General features: G+C 40.6%; 1 protein-coding gene across 2 annotated transcripts; it reads left to right on the forward strand.

The window, feature by feature from the left end:
- Window positions 1-366: 366 nt before the first annotated feature.
- On the forward strand, window positions 367-13,587 carry arf2a (ARF GTPase 2a). 2 transcript variants are annotated; one of them, XM_088623353.1, is made up of 6 exons: window positions 411-509; window positions 834-938; window positions 7,543-7,713; window positions 8,123-8,233; window positions 8,947-9,071; window positions 9,712-13,587. In XM_088623353.1, the coding sequence occupies exons 3-6, from the start codon at window positions 7,566-7,568 to the stop codon at window positions 9,871-9,873; spliced, it is 546 nt and encodes a 181-aa protein (XP_088479479.1). In that variant the 5' UTR covers window positions 411-509; window positions 834-938; window positions 7,543-7,565; the 3' UTR covers window positions 9,874-13,587. The 2 variants fall into 2 exon arrangements, with proteins under 2 accessions (XP_088479478.1, XP_088479479.1); XM_088623352.1 differs by lacking the exon at window positions 834-938 and having other exon boundaries at window positions 367-509.
- Window positions 13,588-15,080: the final 1,493 nt, after the last annotated feature.

Genomic DNA, 15,080 nt, shown 5'->3' on the forward strand with positions numbered 1-15,080 from the left:
CATTAATATTACAGAAAGCCATTCCTTTGTCGATTTATGGACTCGTTTTCACATTTTGCATCTTTCTTAAATCATAGAGTCTTAGACGCTGTGTAAAATGTGTTTCTTTCTTTAATCCGCTTGCTTACTGTCCCAGCACCCTTTACGTGAATCCTGTACCGTACCGGTGTGTGCCTGCAGGCTAACCCACAATTAACACGGATCAACCCAGCCGTAGCAGAGGGCGGAGACACGGCGGCCCTCTGAAAATCTGACTCGTCTTTCATTTTGTAGGCAAACCGCGAGCTATCCCCCTCCACCGCCCGCCTACAGCCCCAAGAGGCCTGGCGATTGGCTAAGACCGCATGTAGGCGGGACTTCGGGGGCAATTCGTCCGCGCCTATTGGTCGCGGTTCCCGGGAGGGGCAGGTTTCATGACGCGGCTGTCTTTCCTCCTGTAGGCGACGCCATTTTGTTGTCGGCGGAGAAGCGGAGCGTGTAGAGAAAGATCGAGAAGCCGCAGTTCTGAGGTAAATGTCGGCACATCCCTTCAGTTCTGTCTGCCCGTTGAGCTCGTCAAACACTTGTACGCCGTCCTGGGTGAAACGGCCCGTCGTTATCCGGTTCAAAAGGGTGGGGGAAAAGGGCAGTCGTGGAGGAGTGCCGCAGTAGACGCGGGCTGCTACAGCGGTATTGCATTTTACTGTCGAAGGATCCCTGCAGTAGTGTTAGTTCTGTTTTTCTTATAGACCTAACATAATTTCCTGCGGAAGTCAATTGCTTTAAAGTTTGTTCTTCGATGTTGCTTTCTTCCGTCGCAAAAAAACCTTTTTTTGTCCTCCTGTGTGTTTCAGAACCAGCGACAGCGCTGCGTATCTTCAGAATATAAGGAGTTGTCCCCGTTTTTTCCCCCCGACCTTTACGGACAGTATACTTTGTGGTTTTCCTACGAAACAACGGTGTGTTTTTTTTTTCTTGGTGGGAGGGGGGTGTATATAAGAGGAAGACCCGAACTTGCGTGAGTCACCCTCCCCTGCCAGATAGTTTACATTCCCGAGTTCGGGCTTTTGAGGCCCGGCGCTGGAGCGATCCTCGACTCCAGCTGTTCCCGACGGGAAAACGCACCTACTTCTCTAACCTAGTTCCCGGTGTAAAGTCTGTCGATGTCGGCATATTTGGTGCTTGGGGATATTCAATCATCTTGCGCAGGAGCCTTATTTAACGTGGCTTTGGGGGCGCAGGGCGATCCGTTTAAAATGCTGCTTTGAAAACGCACAGCGGCACAACGCTGGCCTTTCTTATCTCGTCGAAATCTGATTCGCGGGCCTAGTGTTTCTGTTAACACGGCGATGTGAAAATAATGCGTACTGTCTTGAGGATCTTGAACTGGGTTTTGTGGAAAGCCTGCTGTCGGGTTGTGCATTAGATGTGGGTGATTTTTAACCGTTGGTGGAAAGTACTCCGCTACTTGTACTTGTCTGATATTTTGGTTTCCAGAAAGTTGTTTTTCTTGCTTTCCCAGCTCCTAGTTTTTGTGTTTTTAAAAGTGGATTAAAACGTGTAGCATTAGTTTAAAGGTATTTCAGGTTGATACTTGAGCTGTTATCTTCCTTATGTTGTTTTTCAGCTCCATGAAGTGAACGCCTTTGGCACTGTAGTACGTTTTTCTGTCTAAATATTCTTAATGGGGGTGACAGGTATTTTCTGATGAGCACGGTGTTCATGAATTTAGCCTTTTGAGAACTGTCTACATTCAATCTGTTTTGTCACCTTCATAACACTTAAATGCTTTGCCAGGTCCCTGTTGTCACCCTGTCTTATCGTATTTGAGCTTTTACTTTAGATCTCATATGTGTTCTTGCACATGACTTCAGGGTCATGTTTCAATTTAAGCAAATAGAAAATACGGTGGACCGATACCTTTATACTTTTCTTACTTTGTTTTTTCCTGGTTTCAGAAGCCTGATATTCCACATCGAAACGAAACGTCAAGAGACGTTGAAATGGAGTTGTGCAGATAATTTATTTGGAGCTTCTAGTTTCATCTCTACATGTAACCCTTGTTAGTCATTGGGGAAGCTGGAAGTTGTTTCCTGCATTTTCATCACAGACCAGTCTAGCTGCTTATTTGTACATGAATGGATAGTGTCCAGTTTGTGCTTCAGGGAAGTTTATCATATGATATGCTCCTGCCATTTTTGCCTTCTGTTTACTGTCCTATTCACATTCAAATCGCTTAAGTCTCTTTTGTTACAGGATGTGTTCAGTGTATTAGTCACATCCAAGGAGGGGTTGTAGGAATACAGTATTAACACTTCTAGCACTAGAGAGAGTTAGTTACTTAGGAGGGTGACTGACATGGATTAGTGTTTTGTAAAATTAAGTTTTTGATTAGTTACTATTGCAAAATTTATTCATGACAACATTGATTTTACCTTACAATAGCTGTTTTTTTCCAGACCCTTAATAATTTAGCTTTTCTTTTTTCAGCATTGGAAATTAAAATACTTTTACTGAGGGTATAACTCTGTTTTATCTTCTGAAAGTCCTGCTTGTTCATGCCACCTTTCAGTGAGCTTAGCCAAGAGAGAAAGGCTTAGATCTCTTGTAGATCTGTTTTCATCGTCAAAGCCTGTTCCTGTGTCAGTGGTCTTTGGACAACAGTGACAGTACTCCTCCCAATGCAGGCAGTTTCTTATTGAGGCTAAAGTATGTTATTTTTATACTGCATATTGTTTGCTTTTCAAAATCCTAAAATTCCACAATTAATAGTATTCTGTTGTGTATGTTGCTCTTGCCATCCATATTGTGGTTCAGTTTTAAAAAACACCTTGTGTATTTTTGGTTGTTGATCTCCCCTACCTGCAGGATAAGGAATTGCATTTTAACTGGACTCAGCTTGTATAAGATGGGGTGCTTTCTAGTGTTGCTTACATGTCCTGGAGCTACAATGCTGAATATTAAAAACACCTTCCCCCCCTTTTGTGTATATTTACATTTGTATGCAAGACACTAAAACTCTGCAGTTGGTGGAGAATGCCTCATTAGTTTATTGTTTTTTAATCTGGAACACCTTTTTTCTAAGGGTGCTATCCACGTGTTTCTGACCTAGTAAAGTGGTAATCAGGATTCTCACTGCTAATGTGATAAATATTTTGTTAGCATTTATAGTTTTTCTATGCTTTGTTTTTGTAAGGTTAACTATTTTAAAAAAAATTAACTGGGTGTTTTTTTCTGTCGTATTAGTGTGGTTCAAGTTAAATTTTTACTGACAGGTTTTTTATTGTACAGTGTGTGGAGAGTTTGTTGTACTGTTGTCTTTTGCGTTGTTTGATGAGTTTGTATTAGATTGGCTGTAGATTTGATGATTAGTAAGTTAGACTTTTGTTATCATCAGATTACTTTGGCACATCTTTTCAAATGTACCAGCATTTGTTTGAAAAGGAAAAAGATAAGCACTGGTTAGTGAAGTTTCTGTTTGGGAACACAGAAGTCTGTGGCGGATAGAAAGGGCATATGAAGGCTTTTATGTTTCGATCCTATAGGAGGCTTGCATTGCATGTTGGATGCACAGTTTTGTTAGTCACCTCCATGTTTGTGTGAATACAGGACAGACAGCATTAAAGACAGCTCCAAGCCCCCAGTCCCGAGTGTGAGGGAGGCAGAGCTGCTACTCAAGGGCACAGGAGTCTGCACTCTGTCAATAATTAATTTGTGAGAGCCTTATTAATTAATGAGCTGTACAGTAAAGCCTCAGTAGAACTTTTGTAATGCCTCTGAGCTGCTTGGAACGTTGTAAGTCCCAAAGCAGTCTTGTAGAAGCTCTGCAGATGGACAGTAATAATTTGGCACTTGGTTTACTGCTCCCCTGGACACTGAATTGAATTTACTGCAGTGTAATCATTTCATTGGAAGGAGAAAAATAATGACTTCTGCTCCCACAACTTCCTCCCTAGCCTGTGTTTGCTGCAGTGCTTGTCAAGAGTGTTTTGTTGACACAAATTAATCCTTATTACATACTCCTAGTGCATCTTTCTGTGTTCTTGCCAGAGTCACTACTGGTCTGTTCATTTTTCTTTTAAAATCAAGATTAATGTTGTGCTGTTCAGGGTGTTTGATTAGGTGGTGTCACACATTAGGCGTGTTTTACAGCAGTGGGGCATTGTCGTAATTGTTTGTTCTGTCCATGCATTTAAATTTTCACGTGCTTATAAATTTGGTAAATATCATAGTTTTCCATTTCTGTATGGAGAGGTTAGTGATAAAATGCTTACTGTCCTATTGGAACCAAGCTACATATTACCTTTGCAAACAATATGAATTAGATTGCTACTAATTCGTGGTTTTAAATGGATAATATAGAATTAACTGGAGTCAGATGAGGAATTGTTCAAAAGTCTTGAGTCTTGTTGGGTTGCTTAGTTTGAGAAACTTGTAACAACTGGGTTTTCCTATTGTAGGTTAATAGTTTACAGCAAGAACCGCACACTTATCCCTTACCTGGAAATCCTTTGTGTTTAGTAAAGAGTGTTTTCATTTGATCAGCATTGTGAATTTTAAAATAGTATGTTGTATATTATATATTACAAGCCATACATGTAGAAGTTACTCAGCAGGCTTTATCTGCTGCTGTTGAGCCTAGAGACATTACATTACTGGCACAATGAGCATAATTTTTTCAGATGTAGAAATGCAGTGGTTTCAAAATTAGGTTGAATAGGATTGATAAATGAAGGAAAGGGTTTCTTGTTGTGGGATTTGTATTATGTTGTTGTAGATTTCCCCCTTCTGAGTTCTAAATTTATAGGAAGTCCTTGAATATTTATTGAAAGTACCATTGTTATTGCCCTAAATTATGTAACATGATGCTGAGTATTACCTGCTATGTTTCTGGAAGAAATAGCCAGGTGCTTGTGCCTGGATCATTGCAAAGTTCAAAGTTACATCAGATGTAGATGACTCAGTTGCTTGTGTACACGTGTAGAAGCCGACAGAGGTATTTATGACTAAACAGCTAATGGGTTTATAGTTTTTTAAATTCTGTAATTTCTATTGTGATTTTGCTGTTGTGACCTGTACAAAAATAGTTGGGTCTTCAGAATTGCCATTTCTTAACACCTGTGTGTGTTGAACGATAAAGGTGAAATAAATATTGCATCTTTTTAAAAACCCAATAAAAAAAAATATGCTTCTAATCTTGCGGATTCAGGTTGTAATGCTAGGAATTTGAACGGTGTAATCTGTCTGGCTGTTGTTGTGTTTTTTCACATAGGCCTGCTATATGGTTATATAAGATTCCTCCACTGTTTTTTTTCAGTTATCACGCATCTGTGAGAAAACATGCTGTGTATTCTGTTCACAAGCTCATTGGCCTAGTCTTGTTTATAGTCTGTTTTGAAGTCTTTAAAAGGTTTCCACATTATCTGATCTACAGTACTGTGCAACTTTATTAGTGCTTCCATTTTCTTGTTTATGTTTGTACCTATGAATTTAACCCACTGTAATGATCCAACGTTTGGAAAGTTATTTGGATGCCACACATTAAGTAGAGATAGGAATGCCCCCCAAAACTGTCAAAGTAACATTTTTAATTAACAAGTAACAAATTATCTTACTAAAAAACACATTAAAATGGTGGCTTTTGTCCACTACAGTGTTACAGACCATCTTGCCGGAAGGAGTTTGTAGTAATGTATAATTAGTGAATTATTAATTATAATTATATAGTGAATTGACACTATTTAAATAATCTTAATTGTGAGCCCCCATAGGGTACATTTAAAGACATTTAGTGGGTATGATTTTTCTGTTGTGAAATTTTCCATCACTTGAATCTGTTTTAAACATTAACTGATTTCCAGGATTGCCTCACCAATGTCAACACTAGGAAGTGTATGTTAGTACCATCTAGGGTGTGTCCAATCCATGGTGCATGGTGTTTCTTTGTGAATGAATAACTGCTTTTTAAGATGACTTTCAGCAAACATTTGTTCAGCTTAATGGGGAGGGGGGGGGGGGTTGGCAGAGATAATATTTTCTTTATTAAAAGGATTTGTTAAATGTTCCAATTTCACTTATGTTCAGTGTGTCTGTGGTCTGATGCAGTCTCTTAGGGGATAGATCATCTGATACAACTGTGACAGAGCAGAAATGTTTCTGTGCTTACTAAGACTGAAAATTACAGAAGATTTATCCAGGTTTATGTCTACAATGGAACACTGATGGGGGAGAACATTTCTAATTAAATCTGCAGTCTTACATCCCTGTCTGAGTTTGTAAGGACACTCAGGAACTGTCTCTTTTCATTTGGCTCCTGATTAATTCACAGCATTGTATCCCTTTACAGGGGTAGTGTTACCTGTCGCATTTCTGTTCTTGGCTGTTCTTCCAAAGTGCAGGATCTTCTTTCTCTTTCAGATGGCCTGTACTTTAACAATCCATAGCAGATGCCTAGTAACATCTAATGTTTGGCTCACCTGTCCTCAGCACTATTGCAAAAGAAACCCATTACCCTGTTGCGCCTGTGAACTCCTGAGTTATATTTTGTGGTTTCTTGGATTTTGTTAACCTGAGATCCTGTTGTAGGATAAATGAAATATTAAAAATATAATTTTTTTTTGTATTATAACTTGTTGGAGGTTCATTCATGAAGTCCAAGTGTCTTATCGTTATACTAAGAATGGACTGTCTGAAAAGCTTCTGGCTGAAGATGTTTAATGCATGCGTGGAGATCAGTGCTAAAGGGTTCTTTGGTCTGTTTGCAATATACCTCTTTAGTGTCAAGTCCTATGGAAACAGGTCCTGTGTTGGTATAATGACCACTGGATGGTGCAGCCTTGTTAGTTGGGAAGAAAAGCCTGCTGTGGAGATGATACAGTGCTGAGTTATTAGTTTAGTGATTTATAGAAAAGCTGGTTCAGACGTTTTCTTTGTCAAAGCAGCTCTGTATAAAGACTGCTATGCATTGAGACTTAAAGAAGTCATTGTGTTGGGTCTGGAGAGCAAACAATGAATGTATCTTTGTTTTAAGTTATAATCCACTACAGACTTGTGGATTTCGTGGTCTTTTTAATTTAAACATTTACTATATTTTGTCTGTAGTTTCTTTTTGCCATCTTTTATCTTTCTGACTGGTGTTTTTAAAATTGATACTGCAGAGCAATATCTTGATAAGAGCTAAAAGATCCCTAACAAAATTACTTGGGAACTGCTGTCTCAGCAAATGTTTAAGGCTTTTTGATAACTGCTCAGAGATGGTGTAAAGTTTTCTTCACGAAGATGCATAGAAAAACTGAACGTGGTCTCTACTTCTCATTTCTTAGTTTTAAAGGTCTTGAGCACAGTTATCACTACTGAACTATCAGAATTCAAATGTTTTCGGTCAGTGTTCACAGCTATATATTATATCAATGAATTATCTTTTTCTACATTACTTTTCCTTTAAGACATGGCTATGTATGATGATAACTATCATGCATGCCATTGTGTTTATATACAAGACATGAACTACATGCATCAGTATCTAAGGTTAACTAGCTTCTTTGTTGTCTCACTTGCTTTCAGGTTGTGTATTAAGGTACAGAACAATGGGGAATGTTTTTGCGAACCTGTTCAAAGGCTTGTTTGGGAAGAAGGAGATGAGGATCCTGATGGTGGGGCTAGATGCAGCAGGCAAGACCACCATCCTGTACAAACTCAAACTGGGCGAGATTGTGACCACCATCCCAACAATTGGTGAGTCCCTTTATAGTTCCTGCCTCTGTACCTAACTTTTAGTCACAGCCTGGTTAGCTGCTTTCATCGTTTTGAGCTGTTTTTGTGTATAGGTTTTAGTATGTTATGTTTTCATTTAGCTTTTCATTTCGTAACGTAAAAATGGTCCTTTTCTGCCATTTCTTAGTGCTGCATCAGGAACCTCAGCCCGAGATTAAGCTGATAGTGCATTTATTGTGAAACTTAGCGAAAGTAAAGGGCATCATGTGCATGGAGGAGGTTAGTAGTCCACACCCAACAGTATGTGTTCTAACAATGTGGACTGTGTGTCAGATCAATATATAGAAACCCAGGTAGATTCATGGTGAATCCCAGGTGACCACAGTTTACAAATGTTACTACAGTGTTGCATTTCCAACTTCCCTTGCAGGTTTTAATGTAGAAACAGTAGAATACAAAAACATCAGCTTCACAGTGTGGGATGTAGGTGGTCAAGATAAAATCCGACCTTTGTGGCGTCACTACTTCCAGAACACACAAGGTGAGTGTCCCCGGGGTTATCCTGGACAGATTTTCAAAATTAGAACTAAGTATTTTGTTATCGCCACCCAGTTTTTGTATGTTTTTTGGCCAGTTTAGTATTTTATGTCTGTGCTAACGCATGCACACAGGTGAGAGCCATTAATCTTTTAGCATGTCTTGGGCACCACAGCCCTGCACAACGAGGTCGCAGGTTCTCTGAGACAGCCCTGGTTGACGAGTACCACTTAGTATTCAGCAGCCTCAGCCAGTTATGCATTGTTACTTGGGGAATCCCTGTTGGCAAGAGAAATGGCCCAGGCTCGAACCCTTGGTCATAACCTGAGTCTGCATCTGGGAGAGCACCTTTACTGGATGAGCCACGCAAGAAGCCCCAGAAACATTTTAAATACTGAAACAAGTAATACATGTTTCTTGTAATAACTTGTACATATGATTTTTTCTGGAAAATAGCTTTTAGTTACTTGCATTTAGGCTGTGTTTAGCACTCCAGTGCTTTTTATTGCCAGTTTTTCTTTTTTCAAAACCGTAAGCTCTTGGCCAAGGTGAGAGGTCCAGCCCCTTCCCTGTGGCCTTATCTCTCATTGTGCAGAAACATAAGCTCAGATTTGTAGGAGGGGCGCTTGCAGAGGTCTGCTTTCTGGTCACGAGAGCAGCCGTCTCGTCAGTTGAACCTGCCAGTGTGTCACCGGCTCTGTTGCCCTCTGATTGCAGGGCTGATCTTTGTGGTGGACAGCAATGACAGGGAGCGAGTGAATGAGGCGCGGGAGGAACTCACAAGGATGTTGGCGGAAGACGAGCTGCGGGATGCCGTGTTACTCGTTTTTGCAAACAAGCAGGTGAGCCCCCACCATCTCTCCCACCCCACCCCACCACCTTTCGCTGCCTTCTCTTAATATCAGCCACTCGCAGTCTTGCCTGTGATCTGTAAAACAAAAATGAAAGGTAGGCATGACCAAGCTCAGATGTGTGATAATCCAAAAAGTGACATCTGTAGTCAGAACTCGTCCACGTGAAGGACAGAAGAAAAATCCCATCTTACTCATCAGATGCACTAAGATGATGGGAAAACTTGAAAAGCTGACACCCCCATTAATGAGAGACGTGACATCTAACTGCTAATTTGCCTTTATTTTACGTTCAGTCATATTGTTATAATATGCTTGTGTATCGTGATTATCGTGCATTATCACAGCTTGTTTAAAGGAGGGTCTATGGTGATACAGCAGCACACAGTGAGTCATAAATATTTTCTAAACCACTGAATGATGACAGCTGATTTAAATCCATTCTTTTAATGCATATTTTGATGATTGTCTTCATAATTTTTGTTAGTATCCTTTGCTCCCATCCCTGTTAAGCCAGTTGCTCCTGTGCTGCCAGTCACATACCCAGTCTGCCACCCCCATGGTCAATGCCAGATCCACTTCACGTTGAGTCATTTTAAGGTTGGCTAACTGTTTGCTTCTCCGTGTGCAGGACTTACCGAATGCCATGAACGCTGCAGAGATCACAGACAAGCTGGGGCTCCACTCCCTTCGCCAGCGGAACTGGTATATCCAGGCGACCTGCGCAACCAGTGGAGACGGGCTCTACGAAGGGCTGGACTGGCTATCCAACCAGCTCAAGAACCAGAAATGATCCATTCCATAGTCAGTGTGAAGGGGGGCAGCACTGGCCCCAGCCTCATCTCCCCCCTCCCCCCAAACATCACGCCCCCTTGTCAACTTCCCCTCCCTCTCCCTCTGGGGCCCTGGCTAGTGCAGCCCTACACCAGAGTGTGTGTGTGAGTGTGTCTGCGTGTCTGTGAGCTGCGAGTGGGAGCAGCCCTCGTGTGCCTTACACACCTCCCGCGGAAATAGCAATTTGGCTCTCTGAGCAGCCTGGCACATTACATGTTGACTCGGACTCACCGCAGTGTGGTTTTCAGAAGGCAAAGAAAGAGCAAGGATGCATAGTGTCATCTTGAAACCTGATTTAGACCACCAGTGTTAGAATGTTCAAATAACATGCGTTTGTTCAAATGTTGGTTTGAGACCCCCTTTAAAAGTCACATTGTAACCTGTATCAGGTTGAAAAATAAAGTAAAAAAGTGTATTTCATCCTAGATCCTTCTTTGCATCATTTGAAAATCATGCTTTTTTTTTTGCTTAACTAAGAAATCTTACATTTCTGGTTCTAGTATGAACACTACCTGTTTTTTTCCCTTTTTGTTTTAAAGACCATGAAGCACAATTCAGCAGCGGAGTAAAATTTTCCATTTAGTTGTTCAGCTTGCTTAAAATTAAAATGTCCATTTTGACACTTGATATTTCACACAGCTATTTGCTTATTTCCTTTGACCTTTTGGAAGCTTGAAGCCCACTTGTCTATCTGCCCATGATGCATGAGGAAAGGGCCGGTGTTAAGAGAATAGTGAAAAATAAGGTTGACTTCCTTTGTTTCGAACATGATGAATGGATAATGTACAGAAACACCTGCACAGGAGCGAAGATGGTTTATTCTACTGTACTGTAAGGGTAACCTGTGAGAATAATCAAAGCTACTGGGCACTCCAAATTTAAAGGTTTTAATTTGTATTACCCCTGTGTCTTGGTAGAGTGAGTGTGATACATTAATAGCTTAATTTCATGTATTACAACACATTTGCATTGCTATAATAATTTCACACTGCAACAGAAATGCTTTTGTTTAGTTGCACTAACAACTTTTTCACACTAATATATAATCTAAAACAAATGTTTGGTTGTCAGAGGTGTTAATCATTGTGGGAAATGGAAATGTGCTTTAATGCATAGCAATGCAATTATTGTAACTGCAAACTATAACCGGCTCATGCATGATTTTAATACCATGGTTCACATCACTTACAAAACACAGCCTAGAGGCTCCAGGATGGTTCATTGGGCAAAGGTTGGGTTTTGTATTCTTCCATGATGTGTTTTTACCCATGCTACATTTGTTGAGCATGGAAAGTACCGATTGTCTTGAATGCTGCTGGGTATGGGGTGGGTAGTGTTGGCTTAGGACATATTGTAACATTCACACTATTTGGCTTGGTGTCTGCATGCTATACAGGGCAGGGTTGTTTATAACCTCCACTTCCTAACCAAAGCCTTGCTTTTTTTTGCAGTCCAGGCATGTAGTGCAAAAACTTGTTGGCGTGACAAAGCATCCATCTTCGGAAGCTTGTGTGTGGTCTCCATCTCTGCCAGGATGGTGTGGGAATTCCAGCATTTGCTGGGGTAAATGATTGGCTCTTCCAAATTTGGGGCTCTGATAGTGGGAAAACAATGGTTTCTAAATCAAGTGAATAATTTAAAGTGTGGATATCCTAACCTCTTGGATTGCATTATAGCAGTATACTTACATTAATATCTGTAAACTGCCCTCTTTTCTTGACGCCTTGCATCTTAGTGTCCTGGACACATCTGGTTACAAGTCCTCTCTGCATGATTTCTCTGTACTTTGTGTTACTTGGTTAAATGGGTTGTGGCACTTGGTGTATGCTCTTGGGTATGTAGAATAATTACAGAAGAATAGTACTACTCAACAAAGTAGAATGTAGTTAACTGTAAAATTTGAGGTAGAAGGGACCTCATAAGACATTTTTTTTTTAATAAGAACCAACTCACCACATAACTTTTTTAATAAATAATTGAATAATTTATTGATCATTAGTTGTGGAAAATGCAATAATTGTCATGCTTGTTGCTGTAGGTGTATGTTTAAGCACAGCAAAGTCCGGGGACAGTGAGGCCTTTACAGAGAGCTGCTCCCATTCTGTTTACTGTTTTTGTTTGTTTTTTTTATTTTTATTTTGTACAGAGTACCTGACTCAGAGGCATCTTCTGCTGAGGATAGGTCTACAGTTGCATTGAGATGCAGAACCTTATGTCATGATACAGTGGGGGTCGGGTTGCGGTTGGTTAGGCAGTTATGGGGAAAGTGGGACTGACGCTATGATCTTATTGCAGTGCTTGTGTGTCTTGCAGAAGGGCACTATTGTGGTAGAGGGCTGGGCTAAAGAAAAAGGTTTGCTACTCTCCTTTCACATTTTCATTGTTCCAGTGATCCTATTTTTATCAAAGAATGGCCCTGTTTTTTAAGGTCTGGTGGCCATTGTTACGTAGTCTTGATTATTATCAATTCGGTATTTGACTCACACCATTGTTGTGGCACTGAAAGAATCCTCAGTTTGCTGCATCATTAGGTTCTGTAGCCCCATGTGTTACACAAGATATCTTTTTAACTTTTTGAGTTGAGCTACTTCAACTTATTGATTGTTGAAATGCTGAAAGCCACGTCACAGATAAAGCTCTAATAACTTAGTTTTAAATTATGCACGGAAAACCAAAAAAAAGTGACCTGTTACTGAGTAATTTGTATGGGGCAGTGATTATGAAACATAAGGAGATGTTAATATCTAGCACAGCCTTGAGCTGTGAAATGAAACTAGGCTCACCTACAGGTTTACGAGTTGTACAGATTCTCAGGTGTGCAAGGAAACCATGTCTCTCTCGAAGCAAGAAGAGTATGCTATAGTTGCCTCATCTCCCTTCGAGCAGGTTGTCTGTTAAGTGATCTGGGCATTAGTAAAGTTAAACGAATAGCTCAGTCATTACTCTGAATTCACAAAACCACACATGTGGGATCTTGTTCAGTGGTTTGAATATGATACAAATAATCCTAATAAAAAATAGACCACCTGTTAAGCTCTTTGTTTTTTACAAATCACTGTATAGTCTTTAAAAATTAGAAGGAAAATGGGTTTCCTATACAAGTGCAAAAAGGTCCTATTAGAGCATATAAAGAAATGGAATCCAATTCATTTACTCCCCATTCCTGTCCAGTGTGCTGAAATATGAGACTCATAAAGTCCATTTTCTGCTTACTAAAAGGCATGTCTAAAGAATTTTTGTATCTTCAACCTTGGATGCTCTAAGAGGGACACTTATTGGTGTAAACGGCTAGACAGTTGTATTTCATTGACAAAAAAACACCAAACCTGTATATAAATAACACAACTCAAGAATCCTCTTCTTCCTGGCCATTTACTACTTTAGATTTAATTTGTCAACTATAATGTAGCCATAGTGAAAGAAAAACAGTGATATTTTTTATCTGTAAATCATTATAAATATATAAACATTTAACTAGGCAGATTAATTTACCCTTTTTCGAATGTGAAGCTTTAAGTTTAAAAAAAATCTGTAAACATTGACATGCAAAAACAAAGATCTACATATGTATTTTTTTTCTTGAACTTTCCCTTTGGTTTTTAGTTTTGTTTTTTTTTAACCATCTTGTAACTCATCTGAGAAATGCACTATAATAAAGAGATCTCTATTACAATCAGTTGTATCATTCAAGTCATTTAGCTTTGTATTTCTTGCTAGCGAGCTAGCAGTTTCACAGGGAGCCAGTCTGGATCCTGTAGGATGGGGCTTCCATGTGGGAGGTGTGTAGCACCGGTCAGCATCGGTGCCTTGAAGCCCTGGGTTCAGTTCCAGACCTGGGGAGCCGTCTGTGCGGAATTTGTTCTCTCCGTGTGCGTGTGTTTCCTCACACAGTCCAGAGATCTGACATGAGTGTGTGCGTGTGCCCTGTGGTGGATTGGTGTGCCATCCTGCTGCTTGCCGGGATAGGCTCTGGCACCACCAAACCCCACAGCCCTGAATCGGGAGAAGTGGGAGAAGATGGATATTTGGGAATTATATGTGAATGCAGATTAATTTGAGTGATCACATGGGTCACAGATTTCTGGATATAGTGAAGCCTTAAGTAGTTTTCTAAGTGCCCCGCCCCCCCCCCCCCCCCCCCAGCAAAGTTGTGTCCCTTATTTCATCCAAGAAATGCTTCGATACTGAGAGGCTGACACGAGAGTCTGAATGCAACAATGCTGTGCAGATACAAAAAAAAAAACACTCCAGTGATGCTCATAACGTGTGTCAAGGGGATTTCTTTAGAAACCCGTAAAAAAAGATGCAGTTTTAATTAACGCAAGGACGACGGGGGCGTCCCCTGTTTGAATGAAGACCAGCCGGTTTCTGCAGGCATCGCTGAAGGCAACCTGTAAGAAACACATCACGATCTGGAAGACCGGTTTACAGCACCGCGCCAGGGCCGTCACCTCAATGCCTGACCACACAGGACCGCACTGTCGGGAGATCTGGAGTCTGCACTGAGACCGCACCTGTGCAGGAAGAGCAGCAGTGTCAGCCTACAGGCTGGTCAGGTATATCGGCTGCCAGGACGGTGTTCATTAATTCTGTAACGTCTTCATGGGGATAGCGTGACGTGTTAGATTGAAAACCCGTAACTTAAAAAAAATAATAATTCTGGTCGTATTTCCTGTGATTTTGTTCGATATCTAAATTATTTTATTTCTGTTTCTTAAATCCATTAGTCCAGAATTGACTTTCTTTTGTGCGTTTATAGAATTAAAAAAAAAACTATCTCGGAAATTCAGCTAATACTATCGACCTTGGCGTTTTGTCAGATCCCTGAATGATGCCCCCCGTTGTTAAGAGCACAGCCCCCGGGACGTGTCTGTAGCTTTGTCTCCCTCTACTGGAATTTCTTTGATCGGTATTTCACCAGGTCAGGTTTGAGCTTTGAGGTTTGGTCAAATTGATCTATCAAGCGCGTCTGCCTGGTGTAACTCGCGCTTCGTGTCGCGAGTTCAGCGTCGCCTCCTGCTGTAGAACCTGAATTACACGAGCGATTCGGTCTCTGTTGACCGAGAAATTTAAAATATATATATATATTTGTCGTTTCTCGCTCGCTAATATAAAAAAAACGGTAGGCAGCGATGCTGTCGGCTGTCTAATAAACGGATCATGGAT

Source organism: Lepisosteus platostomus, chromosome 28, assembly GCF_059453375.1.
Source record: "Lepisosteus platostomus isolate fLepPlt1 chromosome 28, fLepPlt1.hap1, whole genome shotgun sequence".
NCBI classification, from domain to species: domain Eukaryota; kingdom Metazoa; phylum Chordata; class Actinopteri; order Semionotiformes; family Lepisosteidae; genus Lepisosteus; species Lepisosteus platostomus.

Coding starts and splice junctions, on each gene's coding strand:
- arf2a (XM_088623352.1), top strand. CDS start 7,566: ATGGGGAATGTTTTTGCGAACCTGTTCAAAGGCTTGTTTGGGAAGAAG. Junction 7,714..8,122: donor GACCACCATCCCAACAATTG/GTGAGTCCCTTT, acceptor CTTCCCTTGCAG/GTTTTAATGTAGAAACAGTA. Junction 9,072..9,711: donor TCGTTTTTGCAAACAAGCAG/GTGAGCCCCCAC, acceptor CTCCGTGTGCAG/GACTTACCGAATGCCATGAA.